Here is a 26,266-nt window from a genome sequence, read left to right on the forward strand (position 1 = left end):
GCTTTAAAGCAAATCGGAAGTGATTGACAAAAACCTCTGCATTATCCAGAGTATTCCCTATGCTTAGGTATCTTAAAAAAATAACAGGTTGTCTTTAAAGTGGGATGAAACGCCTTTCTAACTGGAAAAAAAAAATCATCCAATAAGAAATGACTTATTTAGCTTACTTACACTGTTTTTAGTGAAACAGAATACCACAAACCACTAGTAAAGTATAGGGAACTAAAAGAGACCAAAAAGCCCTCCTAGTAAAAAGCAATACTTAGTATGGTTTGCCTTCTTAAAACAGAAGGTACTTGTGATAATTCAGCTTTAAAGGGAATGTCCAAGCAAAATAAAAAAATGAGTTTCACTTACCTGGGGCTTCTACCAGCCCCATGCAGCCATCCTGTGCCCTCGTAGTAATAATGTACGCATTGAACCAGTAACGCGTAAAAATGTATGTGTTAATGTTCCTGGACTAGCGGGAATGCGTAAAAATGTATGCAATGCGGCCCGCCGACCTCCAAGGTAAGCAAGCTGCCAGCGGGGGACTGGAGCAGCAGTGAGTGATTACGAGGGCACAGGATGGCTGCATGGGGCTGGTAGAAGCCCCAGGTAAGTGAAACTCTTATTTTGCTTGAACCTTCCCTTTAAGCAGTTCAGCCTACAGGTGTTTTCACCTCAAAGACAGAAGCAATTTTCCCGTCAGTGCACCTCCCATTCCGTCGCCAATAACTTTATCACTACTTATCACACCTACATGATCTAGATCTTCCTTTTTTCGCCACAAATTAAGCTTTCTGTGTGCGATACTTGTTTTTAGTAATTACTTTATTTTCTATGCATTTTATAGGCAAATCCAACCCCCCCCCCCCCCCCCCAAAAAAAAATACACTACGGCCTCGATTCATAAAAGCAGCGCGATAAAAAAAGAAAAAAAAAATACTCTGGGAGGGAAAATACTGCATTCGGTATTTTAGACCTTTGTGTGCTAATTCATAAAGATTTTCACAGCTGCCTATGAAGTTCGGTAAATTACCGCAGCCCATTGGGCGGTGTGGCAATATCTCTCTTTTGTTACAAGCTGTAGTCACGGTACCCTGCACAGTCGGCTCACAGAGACTTTGGCTCCCTGCACAGACTTTCGGCTCCCTGCACTTTGCATTGTTAAGACCTCACCAGAGGTGTCAGTAGCTTGTTAAGACCTCACCAGAGGTGTCAGTAACTATCGCCTGGCTTACCGCTTGTTGAAGGCTTTATGAATTGACATTTGCTGACAATTTACTGACATATGTTGGAGGTAATTACAGCCAAGTCGGTAATTTACCACACTGCTCGGCAATTTCAGTTTTTCATGCGGTAACAGCCTTTATGAATTGACACTTTGCTAAGTGCTCTGGAAAGCCTGCTGTTTTCACCATTACCGCATGCAGTAATGCTTTATGAATTGAGGCCTATTTCTCCAATTCCATCCCCTATAGTTTTAAAATAGGCAATGCTACTATAAATAAAATCCATCCATTTTATCTCCCCATTAGTCCCGGCTATCACAACATTTAAGTTCTGTTTCTAGTAAAATGTATGGTGTCAACTTATTATTTGGATATAAGAGTTGTATTTTTTCTGTCTAGGTTTTTTTTTTTTCTGTGTACCGTCAATTGTAAGCCCTCATGTATTAAAAACAGTAATATGCCCTCATGACATAGATATTTTTTTTAAATAAAAAAGCCAAGTCCCTAAGGCATGCGTGCGTTTTAACTTTTTGCCACTAGATGGCAATAGAAACACTCCCTGGATTACCAGGAAGTGGTTCAATTTTTTTTTTCACTTTCATTCAAGATCTTTATTATGAATGGACGTGGCTCCTGATCGGGGTCATGTCCATTCATTACACGCACTGCGAATGCTTCGGGGGAAGCCTAGCTTCCCTTCCCCAACCGCCGACACGGAAAACCACTGGGGTGCGCAGGGCCGCAACACCGCACACCGCTGCTTAAACACCGGACGTGGATACGCATCCAGATAGACTTGAGCGGCGCCTATCTGGACGAGAATACTCATCCAGATAGGCTGAACCGGTAAAAGAGAACCTGAACACAAACTTCTCTCTTCACAGAGGCACTATACATGCTATCTGAGAGCAAATGTTTATCCCGTTTTATTGCTTGATGAAGCGGGCTTGGTCCTGCGAAACGCATTGCATCTATTGGAGTACTAATAAAGTGTTTATTTATGTCAGACAAGTAGTCTAGTCTACTTTCGGAGGTAAGTCCACTACTGCAGCTCCTCTGTTCAAATCCCACGCCACGGGGGATCTTGGAAGTCTTCGGGAGCCGAGTCCTGCTGAAGACAGATGGCTCCATACTGTGCTAATGCGCGAGAGAAGGCGCTCGTGTGTGCGCAGTCTGGAGCGGCCCATCTTCAGGAGCACTCGGGCTCCCGAAGACTTCCGAAGCCTCAACTTTGGCAGCGGAGATAGCAGCATGTCACTGAATTGGTCAAATGCTGCTACGGGGGAGTCAGCGCTGGAACGGGCATCGGGAGAGCCGAGGGACGGCTCATTAGGAACCAGAATGTATTCCGATCCGGAACCTTCTCCTTAAGTAAGTATCTGGCTTTTTTTTTTCTTTTAAATGAACGATTTCCAATCAGGGATGCTCATCCGGATCCCGGGTACCCGGGTATCCAACCATTTTTCCGCTATCCGGGTTGGATCCGGATTCCGGATACCTGGGCCCAGATCTGGATAGCTATCTGAGGGTATCTGGCTGCATAACCCGGGTACCCGCGGATATCCGACGGATATCCGGATCCGGTTACTGAAAGTAAGGAGATGATGTCATTGAGCCAATCACAGGGCTCCCAGAAGAAGCCCTAGCAACCAATCACAGAGGGGAACCCTGGCCAGCCCCACCTGACCTCATTGAGCCAGAGGGCTCCCAGACTAAGCTCTAGCACCCAAATCACAGAAGGGAACCCTGGCCAGCCCCCCTGTATAGTAAGGAGGGCTGGCATGATGAGACAGATAGTCCTTGCTTGTGTGGCTGGCTGGCTGGCTGCTCACTGACAGACTTGCTCCAGTGCTGTTGGCTTAGCAAGTGCTGTATATAGTGATAAACCTAAAGCTTTGAGTGCTAAACACCTTCACTACACTATTGTTCTATTGTAATTGTTTGATTTCATTCACTCAGTTAGGCCCTGTCTGTGTCTGTGTATGCAGGTAAGCAGGACAGTATAGGTTAGGGAATAGGATTACTGTGTTATTGTATTGTAGTTAGTACTGCAGTTAGTTGTTAGAGAGTAGTACTGTGTTAGCTTACTAGATTTCTGCAGTGCTGCTGTGCTGAGCATTGTCAGTGTGACAGTTAGACAGATAGTGTGCACTGTCTGTCCTCTACTCTGCGGTCTGTCACTCCGTGCTGATTTGATTTAAAGTCCAACCCCGATTTTATTAAAGTAAAAGTACACCACATCATCTGGTGACATCATCACGTATAAGTTGTACTATGTCTGATGGCACCGGCAGCCGGGGGAGGGGCAGCAAGGGAAGAGTACAGGGAGCAACATTACGGCCACCCTCAGAAGGTCTGCCGTGTCAGTGTCGACCCCAGCGGGCAGCCTCTCAGTCAGCGAGCTTTTCGCTCCAGGCGCCACGATTGAACTCAGGGCTGTTAGCCACAAGGAGTTTGAGGAGGATGTTCTGGGTTTTGAGGTGGAGGGTATGATGTTGATGATGGGATGAAGGACCGTGACTACCAACCACAGGATGGGGATGTCAGCTCTGACTCTGAGGAGGAGGATGCGTCGGTGGGTTTGGCACGGAGGATCAGCATTGCAGACAGTAGCTGTGGAATGCGGGACCCACCACATTCTTCTGCCGCTACCACCAGCCGCACCACTCAACCCCCAACTGACACAGGGAGAAAAGCAGCAGCATCCCATTCAGGCCGCAGGGGAATCTTCACCTCCCCAATCTGGCGGTTTTTCACTCTGCCCTCATTGGACAGCAAGTTTGTCATATGCAATGTGTGCAAAAGACAGATGAGCAGAGGTTGTGACTACTACAAGTATGGCACCTCCAGCTTCATCACCCATCTGGCCAAAAACATGTTGTTGAGCATGAGGAGTTCAAGTGGCTGAAGCAAACTGGCGCTGGCTCCCACCGCCAGGGTGCCACAGGCCACTGCTGCTGATACCACCACGTATATTCAACCCAAAACACAATTGCGGTGTCATTTTTTGGAGGTGTCTGGGCTGAAAACTGTCATGTCCCAGTTGTGCGGTTGGACTTTGGACACAATGTGGGCTGCATGACCGTCGACCGTTGTCTGGAACCTATCCTGATGTTAATTTACAGGCCCTTTTTTTTTTCTTTTTCAATTTATGTTAACCAAATAATAAATTAGTGTTTCCCTTAAAAAAAAACATGATGCTGCATCCATCATTTACCCTAAACACCCTTTTTAAAGCTATTTAAAGGGCACTTCCGTTTTTTCTATCCGGATACTCGAATAGGTCGGGTACCCGCGGGTAATTTGGTCGGATATCCGAGTTCTCGTGGATATCCGCAAGGTGGGATCCGGGTATCTGGGTACCTGGATCCGAATACATTCGGGTTTTAAAAAGTACTACCCGAGCATCCCTGTTCCCAATGACTGTAAGTGTGTAACTGTGGTTACCCACAATGCACCACTGCTGAATATGAACAACTTGAATATGCAAATTCTCTCTGATGGCCCATTTCCACTATCGCGAATTCGCGTGCGTTTTTCGCATAGCAATACAAGTGAATGGGACTGTTTCCACTTGTCATGATTTCTTTGCGTTTTTCTGAGCAGAAAAAATTTGCATGGCAGAGCCATCAGAATTCGCAAACCGCTATGCGAATTGCATACAATGCATTTAATAGGAAATTCGCATGAGGTTTGGGTATGCGAATTTTCATGCGAATTCGCATAGAAACAATGGAAAAGCACACCAGCACTGCCATGGTTAAATTCGCATACATAGTCATCCATGCGAATTCGAATGAAAATTCGCATAGACCCGCATGCTAAATTCGCACCCGCATGCGAATTTTTACCGCGGCGATTCACACCGCACAAGTGAAAATGCAGCCTGAAATAGACTGTCTGCGTGTTGGAGGGATGTGGGTCTGTAACAAGTATAAGCTATAGGCTTGCTATACACCAGCAGTTCTGGATGTCAGCCTGGCTTCAGGGGCATAAAGAGATCATTTGCATATTCAGTAGTGGTGCATTGTGGGTAACCACAGTTACACATTTCAAGCTGAATCATCGCAAATATATTCTGTTTAAAGAGGGCAAACCACACTAAGGCCCAGTGCACACCAAAAAGCGCTAGCATAATCGCAAACGCTCAGCGCTTTATGAAGTGATTATTTTAGAGCAATTCTAGGCCTATGCAGAACAATTTTCGATACATGGCTAGCGGGTTTTTTTTGAGCATTTTGGTGTAGCATTTTTTATTTTTTGGTACAATAGAGCTGTAATTGAACAGCTTCTGTAACAAAAACGCCTGGAAAACCGCTCTGATCTAGCGCTTCTCAGAGCCATTTTCCACTTTCCTATACTTAACATTCAGGATGAATCTCCTCAAAAATCAGCAGACATGCTGCAGGACCAGAGTTTACGTTTGGGGAAAAAAACGAATCGCTTTGGTGCGCTCCATCCCACTGAAATACATTAGTCAAATGCTTTTCAAAGCACAAGCGTTTTTTTAAAAACGCTCAGAACTGCTCTTGGTGTGCACCAGCCCTAAGCGTTGTTTTTAGAGATCATGGTCATATTTAAAGCGGATCCGAGATGAAAAACTTACTATGACAAGTAACATACATATATATATATTATCTAAAGTTTACATAGTTTACACAGCAAATCTAGCTGCAAACAGCTTCAATAGAATATGATTATTAATTCCCGTGATGCAATGACAGCAGCCATGTTGTTTGTAAACATTACTCACAGGCAAGCTTATCTGCATCTTCAGCAATCAGCCTGTGAAAAAAACCTAATCCCCCCTCCTCCTCCCTCCTCCCCTCTGCCTCTGAAATCTCTGGCTAGTAATACCTCCCCCTCCTCCTGCCCAGACTGAGCTCCCATGAGCCCTTGCTACTGTCTGAAATTGCAAAGGCTCTCTGAAAAGCTGTGGGTGAGGCTTGTTTATAGGGAATTAGAGTATTAAACCAAAAACAAAAAAGTATTTGGCTTGAGGAATGCCCTATAAACAATAGGAAAGGAACACAACTATGCAATGAGTAAAAGTTCATCTCGGATCCACTTTAAATATAAAAAAAAGGAAGGAACATTTCTGCTGGTTTCCATCTTTACTGTTTTCATGATCAGTTACTGAGTGGCTTCTATCTAGCTGGTGAACAAGGCTTATGTGCTTATCAGATAATGAGGGATCTAAGTGGATGCTCTGAACTGCTCTCACCTGGTGATGTGAGGGGCGGCTGATTCTCCATCACGAAGTCTTTGTAGAGGTCCTTGTGTCCTAAATACTGCCACTCCTCCATGGAGAAACAGACTGTGCCATCCTGACACCTCATAGGGACCTGGCACACACAACAATAGTCACCATCCACACACATCCCCTGCTGATGCTGCATAATGTCCCATAATCCTCAGCACTGCTCACCTGTCCCGTCAGCAGCTCAATCATCTTGTTTATGACTTCTAGAATCTTCTTCACATTGTTTCTCTGATGTGTCAGGGAGTGAGGTGGAGGCACTGAGATGGTGGATGGGCCATGAAGACAGCTTTCGGGAGTCTCACCAGATTTCTTCTTCACTACTTCATACTCCTGTGTAATAACACACGGTAACAACAATCATCATGTACATTCCCAGAATCCTCCTCACCTAGCACAGGCCTGACATCTGATGATGGTTTAGGAAGGCAGTGAGGCACACAGGTATATCTGCACAAGTGCCAGGAAATGCCAGCAGACAAGCAGGCGATGATGGTGGCTGCAGTAGAGTTTGGCAGAGCGTCACCAGAGCAGATCCTTGGCACCTGCTAATGTCTATAAATCACAGACTACTAACAGTCACTGCATGCAAAACATATACAACAAAGTACTAAACATGACTGCTTTACTATGTCTAGCAGTGCTTTGTCCCAAACATTATGGTGGTCAGTGTATGTGCCCCTCCCACAATCCTCCTACCCTCTCCAGTCGGTCCTCCCACAATCCCCCTCACCTCTCCAGCCAGCCCTCCCAAAATTCCCCTCAACTCTCTCTAATTAGCCCCTCCCACAATCCTCCCCACCTCTCCAGTCAGCGCTCCTAGAATCCCCCTCACGTCTCCAGTCAGCCCTCCCAGAATCCCCCTCACCTCTCCAGTCAGCCTTCCCAGAATCCTTCTCACCTCTCTCTAATCAGCCCCTCCCACAATCCTCCTACGCTCTGCAGTCGGTCCTCCCACAATCCCCCTCACCTCTCCAGTCAGCCCTCCCAAAATCCCCCTCAACTCTCTCTAATTAGCCCCTCCCACAATCCTCCTCACCTCTCCAGTCAGCGCTCCTAGAATCCCCCTCACCTCTCCAGTCAGCCCTTTCAGAATCCCCCTCACCTCTCCAGCCAGCCCTCCCAGAATCCCCCTCACCTCTCCAGCCAGCCCTCCCAGAATCCTCCTCACCTCTCCAGTCAGCCCTTTCAGAATCCCCCTCACCTCTCCAGTCAGCCCTCCCAGAATCTTCCTCACCTAACCAGTCAGCCCTCCCAGAATCCTCCTCACCTCTCCAGCCTGCCCTCCCAGAATCATCCTCACCTCCCCAGTCAGCCCTCCCAGAATCCCCCTCACCTCTCCAGCCAGCAGGCAGATGATCTCCAGGCTGAGCATTACTATCCTCTCAGTCATGTGATTCTGGTCATCTTCCATCCTCATTGATATGGTAATGTGACCTACACAGGGGGAAGAATAGACAGAGGATTATCTGGCCTGTAGGACTATATAAGGATGGAGAGTAGATTCACTCCTTACAATACACATCAAGCTTTGGGGTTTTTGTTATTCTGTCTCTCTCAGCTACAATAAACCCCCCATTATAACTGTATACTGGTCATTTCATGGTCAGAGGGCAACAGAGCAAAATCAGCAGGGGATCAAATAATTCTTCCCCTCACTGTATGTACATCTGAGCTGGGGACAGCTGTCCACTATCCGTTACATGCAGCAGTTTCCTATAGTAACTGCACTGCCTAATACTAACTGACACGTCCATGGTTACCCACACTGCTATTCAGCTGCATTAGCCAATCGCTAAAAGGGGGCGGCTCCACAATGTCATTATAAAACTTTGTTTATTGTTGGGTCAGTAATATATACAGAAGCAAGGTGTGATGGCTGCTGATGTCACATTGTAGTGCCGCCTCTTCTGCTATTCTCAGTCTATATCCTGAAGCAGTACAAGGGGTGTGAGGTCAAGGCAGGCGGAGTTCCCCTTTACATGGCTGCTTTCCTCCCACACTTCCTGCATTCTGTGGCATTACACAGCAATCACATGCCACGCCTCCCCTGACACACCCAGTTTCTGAGTTGATGCCAATGTTGCTGCAAATGACATGCAGCTTGATATTGGGCCAATCAATTGCAGAAAATGCTGAATTACACTGGCTCTGTTCCACTAACTACATCCAATTACACACTATTACACTGTACACACACTATTACACTACCAGCGCGTACACACAGTATTACACAAACAGTGACCGCAGGCAGACACACACACACACACACACACACGTAGAAATACACTGGAAACACACTATATACTATTACACTATAAGCGCACACAGTACACACACATAGTAATATAAATGTCACACTTACTAGGGTGATGATGGCAGCTTGCAGCAGACACAGGCAGCACCTCCAGCAGAGAGGGGACACAGGCAGAGCTGCTGCAAAGTCTGGAGGAACAGCTGATTCACAAAGGGGGTCTCTACACCATGTGAGGGTCCCCCAAACACACAGCTCCTTCCTCTCCTCCTCTTCCCACTCAGCATTCACACACCTGGCTGCAGGGGGGCTTCTCACATGGCTGGGGGGATACACATTGTCCAGAGCAAGAGCAAGCTGGGGGTGTGGCCTCCTCTCTATGGCTGGGAATGCTGGGCTTCAGCAAAATGGCCGCCACTACTGAGGAGGGCAGCTCGTGCTCTAGTGCCAGAGATTGCCAGCAGCAGCATCACGTGCTATACCCTGTATGTAATGATTAGATTGTTGTGTATTTATATTACAGAGCACAATAAACTATAAACACAATAACATGAATATTGTGCATAGAGGGGACATCAGTGGCAGTAAGTGGGCTGAAACTAACAAAAAAAAAGAAAAAAAAACTTCCCCAAAAGAATCAAATAAAATGTTCTAAGAAGGCAAACTGCAATAAAATGTGTCCTAAATTATCACGTGTACGTTTTAAAAAGAGCCACGAATAGGTCCCCCTATTGTTTCCCCCGACCTACCCCCTCTGGCAGTGGCGCAGGGGATTGTGGGGAGGATGTTTTCCTTCCTATTGCCTGTGACAGTATCGCGAGACTTCTGGAGATGTCTGTGTGATCAGCAGCTGTGGCTGAGGGCTGATTGCTTAGCCATGTGCTGCTTCCAGCAGAGCTATTGGCTGCACTTCCTCATCTCATCCACGGCTGTCATGTCAGGATTTACTGCTGTCATGTGATGATAATAATAATAAATGCAACTTTAGTCAGATTTTGCAACCAAGCCTGGATTAAAGTCGAACTGAAGTGAGAAGAATATGGAAGCTGACATATTTATTTCCTTTTAAACAATACACATTGCCTGGCAGCCCTGTTGATCTATTTGGCTGCAGTAGTGTCTGAATCACACCAAGAAACAGGCATGCAGCTAATCTTGTCAGATCTGACAATGATGTCAGAAACACCTGATCTGCTGCATGCTTGTTCAGGGTCTATGGCTAAAAGTATTATAGGCAGAGGTTTAGCAGGGCTGGCAGGTAACTGGTATTGCTTAAAATGAAGTAAAGATGGCAGCCTCCTTATACCTCTTACTACAGTTGTCCTGGCTGGTGCACACTAGATATGATCAATGAGATGTAAATTCCTCTGAAATTATGCACATTTTTATGCAAATATATGCAGTTTGAAAATGGACCAATCAAGTTAAACCCAGGTTCAAAATGATTGGTCCGTTTTCAAGCTGCATGTATTTGCATAAATATTTGCATCAACTCAAAAGAATTTACATATCTTTGGGGGGAAAAAACCCGGTGTTTCCTGATGTATTTCCACTTCCTGTTGACTTCCTAGTGATTTGCATAAGACGCAACAGAAAAACGCATGCAAAACGCATATGCATTTTGTATATGCACACCGCAAACGCATTTAAAAGCACACAACACGAAAAAAAAAGCTTGTGTGGGAATACAAACGCATTTGCATAAAAACATGACGTTTCTCACACTGCTAAGCGTGCACTAGGGATTAGTGCACACGTCATGTTTTTATGCATATGCATTTGTATTGCGTTTACCATGAGTTTGCTATGCATTTAAATTTTCCATTTTTTTTTTATTCCTACACATGCTTTTTTTTACGTTTTGTGTGCTTTTAAATGCATTCGCGGTGTGCATATACAAAACGCATATGCGTTTTGCATGCGTTTTTCTATTGCGTTTTATGCAAACCACTAGGACGTCAACAGGAAGTAGAAATACATCAGGAAACATCTTTTTTTTTTTTTTTCAAAAACGCATGAAAACCACATACAAATCGCATTAAATTGCATCACCATTGACTTTCATTATGTGTGTTTTTTATGCATTTTTGAAAAATATGCAACAAAACCAGCGTTTTTAAAAACACAAATGTCAAAACGCATACACATGCGTTTTTTTTATGCAGGCCATTGACTAACATTACATGCATAAACGCTGCGTTTCCGCAATGCTAGCCTTTCTGCTTAGTGTGTTCCCTGCCCAAGGGCGTTTCTAGCCATTTTGTCACTCCAGGCAAGAAAAGCTGTGGCGCCCCCTCCACCCACATAGCACCAACCCTTATTCCACCACAACCCCTGTGCCCCCCACCACATACACACACACAAACACTATATACTGTAATTAGCAGCGGCATCACTCAAACTTAGGGCCCTTTTCCACTAGCAAGTGCGATCACAAGCGCAAATCACCTGCGCATGCAATCACGCGAGCTCCTTTTTCCATTGTCCACTTTCCGGCATCAGGAATGTAACGCGATCGCAATGAGAAATTGCGCTGGCTGGCGATCGCATTTTGGCAAAAAACGAATTGTGATTGAAGCATCGTAGTGGAAAATAAGCACCGCGATTTACATGCGGTGTTCTAGCGATTAGAAAAACAGCTGCGATCTGCTTTTTGGATCGCAGCCAGTGGAAAAGGGCCCTAACAACTCTGCCCACAGTGCCAAGCACAGCTTGCCTTACCCACCTACACCTAGTGGCAGTCAAACCAACTCACAACACCCCCATTGAAATCTATGCACAGTGTCAGTGTACTGAATAGGAATAGGAAGGGCAAGGCTTACTTTGGAGATGATTTAATCTTGGTCACCTTATCTCCTCCAGCCTAGGCAGGAATAGCTGTACCTGCTGTGTCTCTGGAACTCTGAGGGATACACACTCGAGCCAAGTGTTTTGAGGCCTTGGGGACTCAGGGCCAGCCAGGGGGGGCATGTCATGAAATCAAGATGGCACTCACTGTCTCCTGTCTCTGCACCCAAAATGCCTGGTGCGTCACACACTGCCTGCATGCATGTGTGACAGGCAGGGGGCGCCACACTTAGTAAACAAAGTACTCGTGTGGCTGCTTGCTTTGAGAGGAGAGGAAGTGGTAAGCGGCACAGCTGCCTGTCATAGGTGCAGCGGCGGCGGCCAGAATGAATATAAAAAACCCACACACATAAACTGGCTGTATTAGCAGCCGCAGCCCTTTTGTGTTGCGTCCCATCTCCTACCCCCCCCCCCCCCCCCTCCCCCGGTGTCCAAGCGAATATTTGTAGTTGCCTGGTGGTTGAGACGCCGCTGGTAAAATGAGCCATAAATTACTTTTCTCCTATGTTGCTGTCACTTACAGTAGGTAGTAGAAATCTGACAGAAGCGACAGAAGCGACAGGTTTTGGACTAGTCCATCTCTTCATGGGGGATTCTCAGGGATTTATTTATTTTCAAAAGCACTTAGTGAATGGCAGTTGCTCTGTCCAACTGCCAAAAAAACTGTGTAGCGAGCAGGGAAGCTGGCCAGCATCATTGTTTAATTTATTTTTAGGGAATGTCTTTATAAAGAATAAAAACCTTGCTGAGAATCCCCTATGAAGAGATGGACTAACCCAAAACCTGTCGCTTCTGTCAGATTTCTACCTACTGTAAGTGACAGCAACATAGGAGAAAAGTAATTAATGGCTCATTTTACTTTGGAAAAAAAACATGCTTCTTATTTGTCTATGTTTGCACATATTTTAAATTTTACAATTTTTCGCCATAGCCTTTAAAGGATACCACAACCGAATGGTTGTGGTAAAATCGATTGCTGCACTGTGTAGGGGGTGATGAGCGCATACCTGCATTTCCTCCCGCCCCCCTCCGTCTGCCGCCGTTCATACGTTATACACTCCGGTGTGCGGCGACTTGCTTGACCTCTGCCCCGGACATACTGCGCCCTGTGTGCGCAGTATGTCCTTCCCCCTTCGCTTCTGGCCGGCGCATAGTGCCAGGCTCAGAAGCACGCTGTCCCATTTTTGCTGCGATGCGCTCCATTACACAGAGCGTCACATGCTAATCATGTGACGCTCGGTGTGATGGAGCGCACACGCAGCAAAAATGGGACAGCGTGCTTCTGAGCCTGGCACTATGCGCCGGCCAGAAGCGAAGGGGGAAGGACATACTGCGCACACAGGGCGCAGTATGTCCGGGGCAGAGGTCAAGCAAGTCGCCGCACACCGGAGTGTATAACGTATGAACGGCGGCAGACGGAGGGGGGCGGGAGGAAATGCAGGTATGCGCTCATCACCCCCTACACAGTGCAGCAATCGATTTTACCACAACCATTCGGTTGTGGTATCCTTTAAGTCCCGCTTTTCTATGGACAGACTGTCCAATTCTTTAGATCCTAGGTGTCTGATTGCGCTGCCTTTTTAAAGGGAACCTGAAGTGAGTACAATTATTTAAAATAAACACCTGAGGTAACTTCAAATGAACATTACATAGTTACCTTGCCATCAGTTCCTCTCAGAAGCTCACCATTTTCTTCTGACAATGATCCTTTCCAGTTCTGACAACATTTTGTCAGAACTGAAATATATCAGTTGCTGTCAGTTATATATCAGTTACAGCTGAGAGGTCAACTGATGTGCCAGAAAATGTCCATGCTTCCCTATGGCTGAAGTGGACGATGTTACAGTGTAACAGTGTGCTGACCAGAAAGCTGTTATGGGGTAGTGGCCATTTTCAAAATGGAGGACGGAGAATTCCATTGATCACAGTGGACAAACAGGACGCAGGAAAGAGACTGAGGAGTAGACTTCAAGGAAGGTAAGTATGACTTCTGTATGTTTATTTTGACTTTTAATTTTCAGTTCAGGTTTTCTTTCATTTGCGCTGCACCGCATGCGCAGTAGGAGACTGTGCGGCCACATTTCCCATTTAATTATGCTGCCGGTGGTAAAATACTAAATATCTCCGCTCCCACACATCCTACACTCCCCAAATATTCAGGGTAGGGAGGGGACCCCCCGAACGACATCTATGCCAAATTGCAGCCCCCGAGCCCCGCTGGTTATCAATATAGGTTTCTGTAATCTATCTCCTGAACCAGAGGGGCTCGGGGGCTGCAATTTGGCATTGAGGTCGTTAGGCCCCTCCCTACCCTGAAAATTTGGGGAGTGTAGGATGTGTGGAAGCGGAGATATTAAGCATTTTACCACCACCAGCATAATTAACTTCACACTGAGCATGTGTGCTACTCAGTGTGGAAGGGAGCTTCCTGGCAGCACAATCAGACATCACATCTGCAGTGAAGGTCAACCTCACACTCCTTCCTCTCCTCTGTGTACTTCCTGCAAGCTGGTGCCTCCTTCCAACCAATAGAAAGTGAGAGGCAGCAGTGTGTGCCCCGCCCCCACACCCTCCTCTGGGCTAGGAGAAGCAGAAGCCTGCATGCAGGAAGTAGAGATCACCATTGCTCTGCACAGAGAACACAGGAGGTAAGCAGAGGAGATCACACCAATCACTGCAGCCTGTCCCATACTGCAGAGGCTGCATGTGAGTATGACACCAGACAGACCTGCTCATTTAACTACTTAAGGACTGCGCTAATTTTTGGCTTCCTGGCTGCCAGGGCAGAGATTTCAATACACAGACAACGCGCGTTCTTGCCACTTTCAGTGCTCCCGATGATCTCTCCGTTGTCTCCTCGACCGCAGCTCACTCGCTCTGCCTTCTCTATAACGGCAGAGCCCTGTGACCAGGTCAGTAGCCGATTTAATTGGCTCCTGGCCGTGTCTATCAATGTAAGCAGCTCCCATTGGCTTACATTGATAGGCAGGGTCAGGAGCCAATGAAAGTGGCTCCTGACCGGCTCACACGAACTCTGCTGTCATAGAGAGTGCGGACGGCAATTGCGGTGGGTGTGTGCGGCTATTAGTCGTTATTCTGCTGTTTCTTGTACCAGCGGTCTCTGGTCCTTAAGGGGGCAGAGACCGCTGGTACTTAAGTGGTTAACTCTTTCAGGTCAGACAGCGCCCGGAGCCTGGTAATTATCAGCTGTCAGCACCAACAGACAGCAGCACACTGAGCAAGGGGGTTGCTGCGCTGGATTCCTACACCAGGTAAGACACCTGGTTTGCCGGTGCACAATCCCTCTATGAGTCACCACTTCACAATGGAAATTACTGTATTAAATGAAGGAGGCACTCAAATGGCGTATAAACTTGCGTTTATCAAATCAGTAGCAAAACACGACATGTTTCGGGGAAATCCCCTTCCTCAGGTGTACATGCAACCACGACTAACACAGCAAACTTGTGAACAACAGTAGTGCACCACACCCAATTGAAAGATCCCCCTCCTTGGTCATATGACCAACATACATATTAACCCCTCAGGGTAAGTCCAAGTCCAATTTAACCCCTCAGGGTTAAGTCCATCTTGTTGGGCACTACACACAGGTGTCTACCCAAAAGAAATACACACCTAAGGATCATAAGTGTAAGCAAACATCAGGTGAAACCTAGTTAATACACAGGCATAACAGCAGTACTATGCATAGACTCACTGCACCACGGATGCAGATGTTCCCTCTTTCCACCACCCACCATAGCGATGACAAGTCATCACGACCTGTAAGAGAAGACATATGACAGCATTAATTTACAAGAAGCATTTCATGCTAAACATTTCATTCAAGCCCTTAGGCGTAATAGAATGGAGTTTCCTCATCCACCTTGCTTCTTTCTGTAATAGCAGCCTGTCCCTGTCTCCTCCTCGTTTCGGTGGTGGTACGTGATCTAATACCATCCACTTTAGCTGCGATACTCCGTGTCCTCGGGCATGAAAGTGTTTGCCCACCGGAGTATGGCTGCTCGGTACTGATGGTTTAAATCCCCGGATCGAGCCTCTGTGTTCCTGTACCCTGGTTTTGACGTCTCTTGTCGTCTTCCCCATGTACAGGAGACCACACGGACATTTCAATGCATAAACAACAAATGTGCTATCATAGGTGTACATGGAGTTAATCCCAATCTTTTCACCTGTATATGGGTGACTCACATGATCCCCTTTAATGATGGCACCGCAACAGTTACAATTCAAGCAGGGAAAAGTCCCTCTTTTCTTCGTAAGTTTATGCATTTCAACACACCTTTCAGACAGATCTACTTTACTGACTACGTTCTTAATAGTCCTCCCTCTTTTAAATGAAAACAATGGTGCATTTTTAATCACTTCTCCATAGGTCGGATCCTGTTGTAATATCCGCCAGTATCTGATGACCACTTGTCTGACCAATCTCGACTGTTTACAGTAAGTCTGTACAAACGGTATCCGGTCAATCGACCTCTCCCGTTTGGACCCACTTCCCAGCAGAGATTCCCTTGGGACCTCCCCCACTTCAGCTCATACTTTACCTAGCATTTTGGGGTCATATCCCTTTGATAAAAAATGTATTCGTAAGCCTATCTGCCGTGGATTCATAACCCTCCTCTGTGGAAGCTATTCTTCTGGCTCTTAAGTACTACCCCTTTGGGATGGCTTTAATTACATTTCTGTTATGAAAACTGTCGACTCTAAGCAGATAATTTCTGTCTGTGGGTTTTGTGAACAGATCGGTGCGCAATCCAACCTCTGTAACAGTTATAGAGATGTCCAAAAACTGGATCTCTCTATCCGAGGCTTCCATTGTGAATTTGATTGTAGGGTGGGCCTGATTGGCCTTCTTCTACCATCAATTGCAGCTCCTCCTGCTGTCCCTGCCACAAAATCAAGATGTCATCAACAAATCGGTAATACCCGACAATGTTATGACAATACTTCTCATTATTAACAAACATACAATAGGTTTGCAAACGAAGGAGCCACAGGAGACCCCATGCTTGTACCCTGTCTCTGCAGATAAAATTTGTTACCAAACTTGAAGTAGTTTGAAGTAGGCTAGGATCAACCCTGTGTTCCTAATGTTCATGTTGGTCATATGACCAAGGAGGAGGATCTTTCAATTGGGTGTGGTGCACTACTGTTGTTCATAAGTTTGCTGTGTTAGTCGTGGTTGCATGTACACCTGAGGAAGGGGATTTCCCCGAAACATGTCGTGTTTTGCTACTGATTTGATAAACGCAAGTTTATACGCCATTTGAGTGCCTCCTTCATTTAATACAGCAGCACACTGAGCACAGTTAATCTTTAAAGGGAAGGTCCAGGGAGTGTAAAAAAAAAAATCCATATCCACTTACCTGGGGCTTCCTCCAGCCCGTGGCAGGCAGGAGGTGCCCTCGCCGCCGCTCCAGAGGCTCCCGGTCTTCTTCGGTGGCCGACCTGGCCAGGCCCGGCTGCCAGGTCGGGCTCTTCTGCGCTCCAATCTGCGCCTCATGGGGGCACGCTGATGTCATCGGACGTCCTCCGGGCTGTACTGCTCAGTAGTTCTGCGCCTGTGCAGTACAGCCCGGAGGACGTCCGATGATGCCAGCGCGCCCGCGTGGAGCCCAGAAGAGCCCGACGTTGGAGCGCAGAAGATTCTGACCTCGCAGCCGGCCTGGCCAGGTCGGGTCGGCCACCGGAGACCACCGGGAGCCTGCGGAGCAGCAGCGAGGGCACCTCCTGCCTGCCACGGGCTGGAGGAAGCCCCAGGTAAGTGGATATGGATTTTTTTTTTCACACTCCCTGAACCTTCCCTTTAAAGTTTTTTTTCTTTTCTTTCTTTTTTTTTAAATACAAAAATAATTCACTAGGACTATTATTGCACTTTCTTTTTCTTTTTTGCTCTTATTTCCCAGCAACATTGCTATGTTTTCTATGTTCACCACAGAGCTTAGACTACTTGTGGTATTATAGCCATAGCTACCAAGGGACAGTCCCTCTTTGGGAGCCCTGTCCCTCATTTGTCCCTCTTTCAGGACTCCTGTACATATCTGTGCAAATATATGAATTTTTCTACTAAAAATGTTACATTTTTCCTATAAAATCTTTATGGTATGCGTGACTAGGGGTGTGGTCAGGGGCGTGGTTAGGGATGTGGCATGGGTGTGGCTTAAGTGTCCCCTTTCTTATCGCAAAAAGTTGGGAGGTATGCATTAGTGCTGATAGAAGGATCAGCATGGCAGCCAGGCAACTGGCATTCTTTAACCACTTGAGGACCACAGTGGTAAACCCCCCTAAAGACCAGGCTGTGTTTTGCATAATTAGCCACTGCAGCTTTAAGGCCAAGCTGCAGGGCGGTACAACACAGCACACGAGTGATTCCCCCCCCCTTTTCTCCCCACCAACAGAGCTCTCTGTTGGTGGGGACTGATCATCCCCCAGTTGTTTTGTGTTTTTTTACAAATATTTATCTCTATTTATTTTTATTAAAAAATTGTATTTTTGTATTTTTTTTTTCCCCCTGTCCCTCCCGCCCACCCCCGCCAGCCAAACACGGCTATCGGCTGTCATAGGCTTCTGCCTATGACAGCCGATCGCTCTCTTGTCCCCCAGGGGGACAGCCATGTCATATGGCTGTCCCCAGTACAGCGCTGCTGCCAATCGCAGCGCTGTACTGTGTAAATAGACGGCGATCACGCCGTTTAACAGTCTCCTGAACGGCAATGGCCTCTCGGAGACTGAAGAGGGGGCGGAGCTCTGCCCCCTGAGAAGGAGATGCGCGCGATCTCCTTCAGTAGCCGGCTCCAGGATCTGACGCCAATTGGTGTTATGCGGTCCTGGGGCTGCGGCCATGACCACGCCCATTGGCGTGGGGCGGTCTTTAAGTAGTTAATGTGAATCTCAGGTGATTCAAAGATAAAAGAAACCCCAGATACTTAACTAAGAAGAGGGAAGCCTCCGGATCTTGCAGAAGCTTGCCCTGTACTCCTGGACACCCTCGCTGCTGCCTGGGACTCTCCTGAAGGTCACAGCCACGTCCCTCTTCATGCATGGGTGTGGCCACGCCTGCACCTGTGCAGTAGCATGGAGCTGCTCTTGCATAGGAGGCTGCAGGTTACTGCACAGGCTCTAGCATACTTGTGCAGGTGCAGTACGGCCGCACTCGTGCATGGAGAGGGCGGGGCCACCATCAGGAAACCCACAAGTTCTTGTCACATGTCTTCCGGGGGTCTGTGCTCGGCAACAGTGGGGCCAGGGGGATATGGGGGATCTGTGCTCGGCAACAGTGGGGGCCAGGAGGATATGGGGGGTCTGCAGGATCCAGAATCTGGTTTTCTACTTAGGTAGAAATGGCTGTTGACACTTGTCCTAAAGCCAGTGAATTTGCGCTCGCACGTTCTATTGTATTTTTTATGTGTGTCTGTGAGCAGATCTTTGAATGCAGATTATTTCGGGCACCAATGAAGTGAATTTACAGGAAGATGCATCCAATTACGTTCAAAATCACCTGCGATTTTTCTGCGTTGCATTCAACGCGCATGAATAAAAGCAGACTTGCCGCATGACTTGCAAATAAAAAAAAAAAAACGTGATGCTATTGAAAATACATTACATGTGTAATTAATGCAAGTTCTAAAAAACACACAAATTCCATTGAATGGCTCCTAAAAGAAAATAAACATGGCTGCCTCTGTATATCCCTTTCACTGCTGATAACTTCACACCTAGATTTCCAACAAGTAAAACAAAAGTAAGAATATGAGACTCCAGGATAGAGCTTTACTTAGTACAGCTGATACAATTATCTGTCGAAAGTTTATTCTCACATCAGGTTCTCTTTAGGATTTACCCATAGTGCTGTTGCTGCCAATCTGCAGCACTAGAGCACGAGCTGCACACCTCAGCAGTGGCGGCCATTTTGCTGAAGCCCAGCATTCCCAGCCATAGAGGAGGCCACACCCCCAGCTTGCTCTGGACAATGTGTATCCCCCCCAGCCATGTGAGAAGCCCTCCTGCAGCCAGGTGTGTGAATGCTGAGTGGGAAGAGGAGGAGAGGAATGAGCTGTGTGTTTGGGGGACCCTCACATGGTGTAGAGACCCCCTTTGTGAATCAGCTGTTCCTCCAGACTTTGCAGCAGCTCTGCCTGTGTCCCCTCTCTGCTGGAGGGGCTGCCTGTGTCTGCTGCAAGCTGCCATTATCACCCTAGTAAGTGTGACATTTATATTAGTGTGTATATATTTGAATGACCCAACAATAAACAACAATAAACAGAACTGTATTTTTACAGTGATGCCCCCTTTAGCTATTGGCTATTGCAGCTGAGTAGCAGTGTTGGTGAGCACACAGGTGTCAGTTAGTGTTAGGCAGTGCAATTACTATAGGAAACTGCTGCATGTAACAGCTAGTGGGCAGCTATCCTCAGCTCAGATGTACATACAGGGCTCAGCAGTGTTACTACTGCCTATAGTATGGGGAGGAGATGCAGCTGCTGTTGGATATCTCATTGTAATGCTGCTTTGTATGATTGTATTGCTATTATGTGTCAGCAGCTGTGTATAGGCTGATGTGTGTGGAATTGCAGACACTGCTGAACTGTGGGAGTGGCCAGTTACATCCCCTGGAAGGGAACACCCTCTCTGCAGTGTGGGATAAGCTGGCTGGCTGATAAGCTGCTGTTAGGGCTCAAACCCACTAGCAGCCTTTTCTAAGCGCTAGTGATTTGAAAAATCTCTTGCTACTGCAATGCTATAAATGCTAAGGTGGGTTACCATCAGGCAACCACTTGACAGGCAGGTGGGGAGTATTAGTACCTGACCCCACTCAGGTATAAAAGTCGCTCTCTGAAGATAGGAAAAATGGGGAAAGAACCCCTCCACCAGGGGTGGACTTAATCGTGCTGTAATATGTACGAACAGAGGCGCCAAGCAGAATAAAACAATGTTCTAAAAATGATAAAAAGAGGGAAGTCGAGGTGGACTTACCTCCCTCTGGTAGTGGACATATACTCAAATGCAGAGTAAAAAATATACAATTTATTTACAGCTCCATAAAATCGCAACGCGTTTCGTGGTCAACAGTCCCGCTTCATCAGGCAGTACAGGAGCATATAAAACTGTAACAGATACCTGTTTTTATGGAGCTGTGAATAAATTGTATATTTTTTACTCTGCATTTGAGTATATGTCCACTACCAGAGGGAGGTAAGTCCACCTCGACTTCCCTCTTTTTATCATTTTTAGAACACTGTTTTATCTGGCTTCATTCTCTCATCAGTGGACGTCCGCAGCAACCAAGAGCGGGTGAAATGACATTGGCTGGGAGCTCTGGTCTTACCTATGTAAATAAATGAGATCCTTATTATCATCCAGTATAATGAGCTGCCTGTGACCTGCTGGGTGTGCAGCACATGTCATACATCTCCATCCTTATATAGCATAGCTCCCAACTGTCCCTTTTTGGGAACCCAGTGCTTCTGTCCCTCTTTCTTCCTCATTTGTCCCTCTTTCAGGACTGATGTACAGATCTGTGTTGATATATGTATTTCATCTACTGAAAAATGTGTTTAATTCACTTTATTCTCACGCTTTAAATTGATATATTTCTTATTTTCAAATGTTAATATGAAAGAAAATGAACCAGGATAGAAAGGACTAGTGGGAACTGAATTATAGAACATATTTCTCTCATGAGATTTGTATTATATGCGTTACTAGCAGTGTCTCGGAGGTGTGATTAGGGGTGAGGCAAGGGTGTGGCTTAAGTGTCCCTCTTTCTTATCTCAAAAAGTTAGGTATGATAAAGTCCTACAGGCCAGATAATCATCAGTCTATTCTCCCCCCTGTGTAGGTCACATGACCATATCAATGAGGATGGATGAGGACCAGAGTCACATGACTGAGAGGATATTAATGCTCAACCTGGAGATCATCTGCCTGCTGACTGGAGAGGTGAGGAGGATTCTGGGAGAGCTTACTGGAGAGGTGAGGAGGATTCTGGGAGAGCTGACTGGAGAGGTGAGGAGGATTCTGGGAGGGCTGACTGGAGAGGTGAGGAGGATTGTGGGAGGGCTGACTGGAGAGGTGAGGAGGATTCTGGGAAGGCTGACTGGAGAGGTGAGGAGGATTCTGGGAGGGCTGACTGGAGAGGTGAGGAGGATTCTGGGAGGGCTGACTGGAGAGGTGAGGAGGATTCTGGGAGGGCTGACTGGAGAGGTGAGGAGGATTCTGGGAGGGTTGACTGGAGAGGTGAAGAGGATTCTGGGAGGGCTGACTGGAGAGGTGAGGAGGATTCTGGGAGAGCTGACTGGAGAGGTGAGGAGGATTCTGGGAGGGCTGACTGGAGAGGTGAGGAGGATTCTGGGAGGGCTGACTGAAGAGGTGAGGAGGATTCTGGGGGGGCTGACTGGAGAGGTGAGGAGGATTCTGGGAATGTACATGGTGATTGTTGTTACTATGTGTTGTTACACAGGAGTATGAAGTGGTGAAGAAGACATCTGGTGAGACTCCCGGTAGCCGTCTTCATGGCCCATCCACCATCTCAGTGCCTCCACCGCACCCCCTGACACATCAGAGAAACAATGTGAAGAAGATTTTAGAAGTCATAAGCAAGATGATTGAGCTGCTGACGGGACAGGTGAGCAGTGCTGAGGATTATGGGACATTATGCAGCATCAGCAAGGGATGTGTGTGGATAGTGACTATTGTTGTGTGTGCCAGGTCCCTATGAGGTGTCAGGATGGCACAGTCTGTTTCTCCATGGAGGAGTGGCAGTATTTAGAGGGACACAAGGACCTCTACAAGGACTTCATGATGGAGAATCAGCCGCCCCTCACATCACCAGGTAAGAGGAGTTCAGATTATTATTATTATTTATTGGATTTATATAGCACCAAAATATTATGCAGCGCCGTACAATAAATAAGATTACAGACAATAACAGGGCTGACCGACAACATAATGCAGGCAATAAGCAGTAAGATCATGCATTGGAGTAGTAGCCCCATTAATACAAGTTGATATTATTCTGTGAACAGGATGCATGATCAGGTAGGATACACAAGAAGTGAGGACCCTACCAAAAGGCTTACAATCTAGTGTGTGTGTGTGTGTGTGTGTGTGGGGGGGGGCATAAAAGGAAGGGGGAGCTTTGAGAGGTTCTCGGAAGAGAGAGTTAGGTGGTGGGGTAGGCCTCTATGAAGAGGTGAGTTTTGAGGGCTTGTTTGAAGGTGTTGAAGGAGGGGACGTGCCTGATGGGCAGTGGGAGAGAGTTTCACAGCTTGGGAGCAGCTCTAGTTAAGTCCTGTAGTCATGAATGGGAGTGTGGGGTGGTTAGGAGGAGGTTGTTGGAGGAGTACAGTGAGCGGCCAGGTGTGTATCTGCTGAGCAGGTCAGAGATGTAGGTCGGGCAGGACTTGTGTATAGATTTGTAGGCCATACATAGGATCTTGAAGCTGATTCTGAAGCGGATTGGAAGCCAGTGAAAGAATTTGCGCAGGTTAGTTGTGGAGGCAGTACGGTGGGAGGAGTAGATTAGTCTGGCTGCTGCATTCATGATGAATTGTAGGGGGGTGATGTGGTTCTAAAGGGAGGCCTGTCAGGAGGGTGTTGCAGTAGTCCAGGCTGGAGATGATGAGGACATGGACAAGAAGTTTGGCAGTGTCTGGGGTCAGGATGGGGCAAATCTTGGAGATATTGAGGATCCCTTACAATCTTCCCCCCACCCCCCCCCTCCCCCCCCCCAATTATCTCATAAGCACATTAGCCTCATGCACCTTCTAGATAGAAGCCGTTCAGTAACTGATCTTGAAAGCAGTAAAGCTGGAAACCAGTAGAATTTTCTTTCCTTTTTCATATCACATTTCTCCTAAATCTGACAGTTACCACTAAAAACAACAGGGTAGGTAAGCTAAATAGGTTATTTCTTATTGGATGATTAAAGTGGACTTGAACTCTAGCACAGGACACAAGGAAAACATAACAGAGATGCACCCTGTGTGTATTGAAAGAGTTTAGCCTGTGTAATTCCCCTCATTTTTGTCTAATCGCTAGTTTTAATTTCATCTCCCCCCGTGTCACACGATTGCCTATGGCAAATAAGCAGATAAGCCCATTTCAAAGTTCAGGCTCTAAACAATATGTCTGCTTTCATGAATCAGGAAGTAGAGACTGTGCAGATTTATTTTAGGATTTATAACAGATGTAACAAAGGAATGTTTTTTTGTTTAAAGGTTATTATGCTGTTGTGTATCTTTTAGAGAAGGGAAGAGTTCTGAGATCAGGTCCACTTTAAATGGAGTTTTGTCCAACTTTAAAGACAACCTGTAATTTCGTTTAAAAGGTGTCTAAGCAGAAGGAATGCTCTGGATAGTGCAGAGGCCTCCTAATTGCTCCACAAGCCCACCATTGCTGTGCAGGGTCCCTCTGAACATATTCCACAAGAGTTTGTCACATGTGTTCCTGTGGCTGCACTCCTCTCTGCCTAAGAGCGTGTCTGTACTGCTCATGCACGAGTACAGCCACGCCTGCACGGCAGCACAAAGCCTCTCGTGGACTGTGCAGGCGTGGCTGTACTCTCACACATGCAGCGTGGCCACACTCATACACAGAGGGCTGCGCAGCCACGCATAAATGGTAGCACAAAGCCTCTCATGGGCTGCACAGGTATGGCTGTACTCTCACACATGCAGTGTGGCCACGCTCGTACACGGAGGGCTGCGCAGCTACGCCCACATATGTGACAAGGGTGAGTAGGATAAATACCTTTCCCTGGATATGACTGTGACATCTGTTAATCCCCATTTAATAAGGAGCTGCAATACACTGCAGAGCTCCCCCAGCCACACACAAAGATGCTTCTGTACAGCAGTCACTGGGACTACATGGCAGAGATCACTTTTATGCTGTAATAGAGGAATCTTATATTTCTGCCCTTTTCACCCCTGTGTGTGTTCCCTACAGGTGGATCCAGTAACAGAACCTCACCGGAGAGATATACAGGTCCTCTTTATTCCCAGGATTGTACACAGGAAGATCACACCATCCCCCACCCTCATCAGGTAGATGGAACTGAGGCTGTAAACACAACACTGACTCCATATGGAATGACCTCACTTCATCAGTGCTTGCATTGTAACAGTGTTATTTCCTGTTACTTTCTGTGTTTAGGGTGAAGAAGTGACTGATGTGAAGCTGGAGGATGTAGATGATGAAGAGACACATGTAAAGGAGGAGCAGCAGTCTGCAGAGGAGAGTGACATGATGGGGACTAGTGACTCAGGGATGCCACTTCCAGGTGAACAAGCAGCCTTGCCCATTGCCACATATAACAATGTGCTTACACCCAGGGCCATTTCCCACCTATTTGCTGCCCCAGACAAGACCATGTGCACCATACCTCCGGCCTTTACATTGGCTTCAATTCACTAAGAGCTGTTTGGTAAAAGATAATAGGTTGGTAAAAAATACCACATTTGAGATATCATGACACTGCGGAAGTCCTCCACAAGTCCTCCACAAGCATGTCAAAATGATAGAACCCAGCTTTTGGTGCAAGCACCAGTAGAGGGGTAATCCCACCGGCAGATGGAGCTGTGGAGTGCAGAGGAATGAACCCTCTGCGCTGCCACAGATGCCAGATGGAAATTGTACGAAGAGAAGCAACACAGGGCAAGATAGCCCCTAAAGAGAGAGAGCACAGAGACAGAATCAATGTGTGTCCACCAAACTAGTCGCCACCCAGCGACGGTGAACACACAACACCGGAAACGAAGTGGGAGCGCAATCGCAAGAATGGCGATTGCCAAATAGTGACACCAGACTGAGCAGGACAGAGCACGAGAGTAGCAAAGGCACAGCAAACAACAATCAGAGGATAAGGAAAATAACAAACGCTAGCTAAACGCAAACACCGCACTCATTCGCAACAGCGAACGCGGTTTCTGCACGATTACCGCGCGTTAGGCGCCCAGTGATAAGCGTGCCACCCTAACTAGCCACAAGTAACACAAATGAGCACAAACAGACAAGACAGACAAATGAGGTAGCCAGTAGCAACCGCTGCTCCAGCTTGCACTCCAGGAACACAGATCAGAAGGATCCACAGTCGCTACCGCTAGAGGCTGGTGCGATCCAAACAAGACAGACAGATGAGGTAGCCAGTAGCAACCGCTGCTCCAGCTTACACTCCAGGAAAACAGATCAGAAAGATTCACAGCCGCTACCGCTAGAGGCTAGTGTGATCCAAACAAGACAGACAGATGAGGTAGCCAGTAGCAACCGCTGCTCCAGCTTACACTCCAAGAATACAGATCAGAAGGATCCACAGACACTACGGCTAGAGGCTAGTGCGATCCAAACAAGACAGACAGATGGGGTAGCCAGTAGCAACCGCTGCTCCAGCTTACACTCCAAGAATACAGATCAGAAGGATCCACAGACGCTACCGCTAGAGGCTAGTGCGATCCAAACAAGACAGAGCGATTCGATATCAACCGCCGCTGGCGACAGCGCAATCGCGACAGACAAGACAGGACAGAATAGGCAGTACAAATTATACACAAACTGACTGCACTAACTAGGAATGCAAGGAGCACGCCCCAAGAATTAACTATACTAAGATAGCAGTGGCTGACACTCCAGGTGAGTCCAGCAGGAACAAACCTCTATGAGCAGCAAAGG

At 46.9% G+C, this 26,266-nt stretch overlaps 2 protein-coding genes across 7 annotated transcripts in view; one reads left to right on the forward strand and one right to left on the reverse strand.

Moving 5' to 3' along the window:
- Positions 1 to 26,266, reverse strand: part of LOC137524130 (zinc finger protein 271-like) — a 132,479-nt gene that overhangs the window by 23,900 nt on the left and 82,313 nt on the right. The gene's annotated exons all lie outside the window — the stretch shown is intronic.
- The window catches only part of LOC137524128 (zinc finger protein 665-like), a 121,773-nt gene continuing 109,659 nt past the window's right edge, over positions 14,153 to 26,266 (forward strand). For 4 of the 6 annotated variants that reach the window (XM_068243677.1, XM_068243673.1, XM_068243678.1 and 1 more), the window contains exons 1-6: positions 14,153 to 14,223; positions 21,438 to 21,571; positions 22,059 to 22,223; positions 22,307 to 22,430; positions 24,548 to 24,645; positions 24,755 to 24,881. In XM_068243677.1, coding sequence (XP_068099778.1) covers positions 21,443 to 21,571; positions 22,059 to 22,223; positions 22,307 to 22,430; positions 24,548 to 24,645; positions 24,755 to 24,881 — 643 coding nt within the window. In that variant the 5' untranslated portion in view covers positions 14,153 to 14,223; positions 21,438 to 21,442. Of the gene's footprint in view, positions 14,224 to 19,600; positions 19,797 to 21,437; positions 21,572 to 22,058; positions 22,224 to 22,306; positions 22,431 to 24,547; positions 24,646 to 24,754; positions 24,882 to 26,266 lie in introns of those variants that run through there. The other 2 variants (XM_068243675.1, XM_068243674.1) reach the window with 2 other exon arrangements.

This window comes from Hyperolius riggenbachi, chromosome 7 (genome assembly GCF_040937935.1).
Source record: "Hyperolius riggenbachi isolate aHypRig1 chromosome 7, aHypRig1.pri, whole genome shotgun sequence".
Taxonomy (NCBI): domain Eukaryota; kingdom Metazoa; phylum Chordata; class Amphibia; order Anura; family Hyperoliidae; genus Hyperolius; species Hyperolius riggenbachi.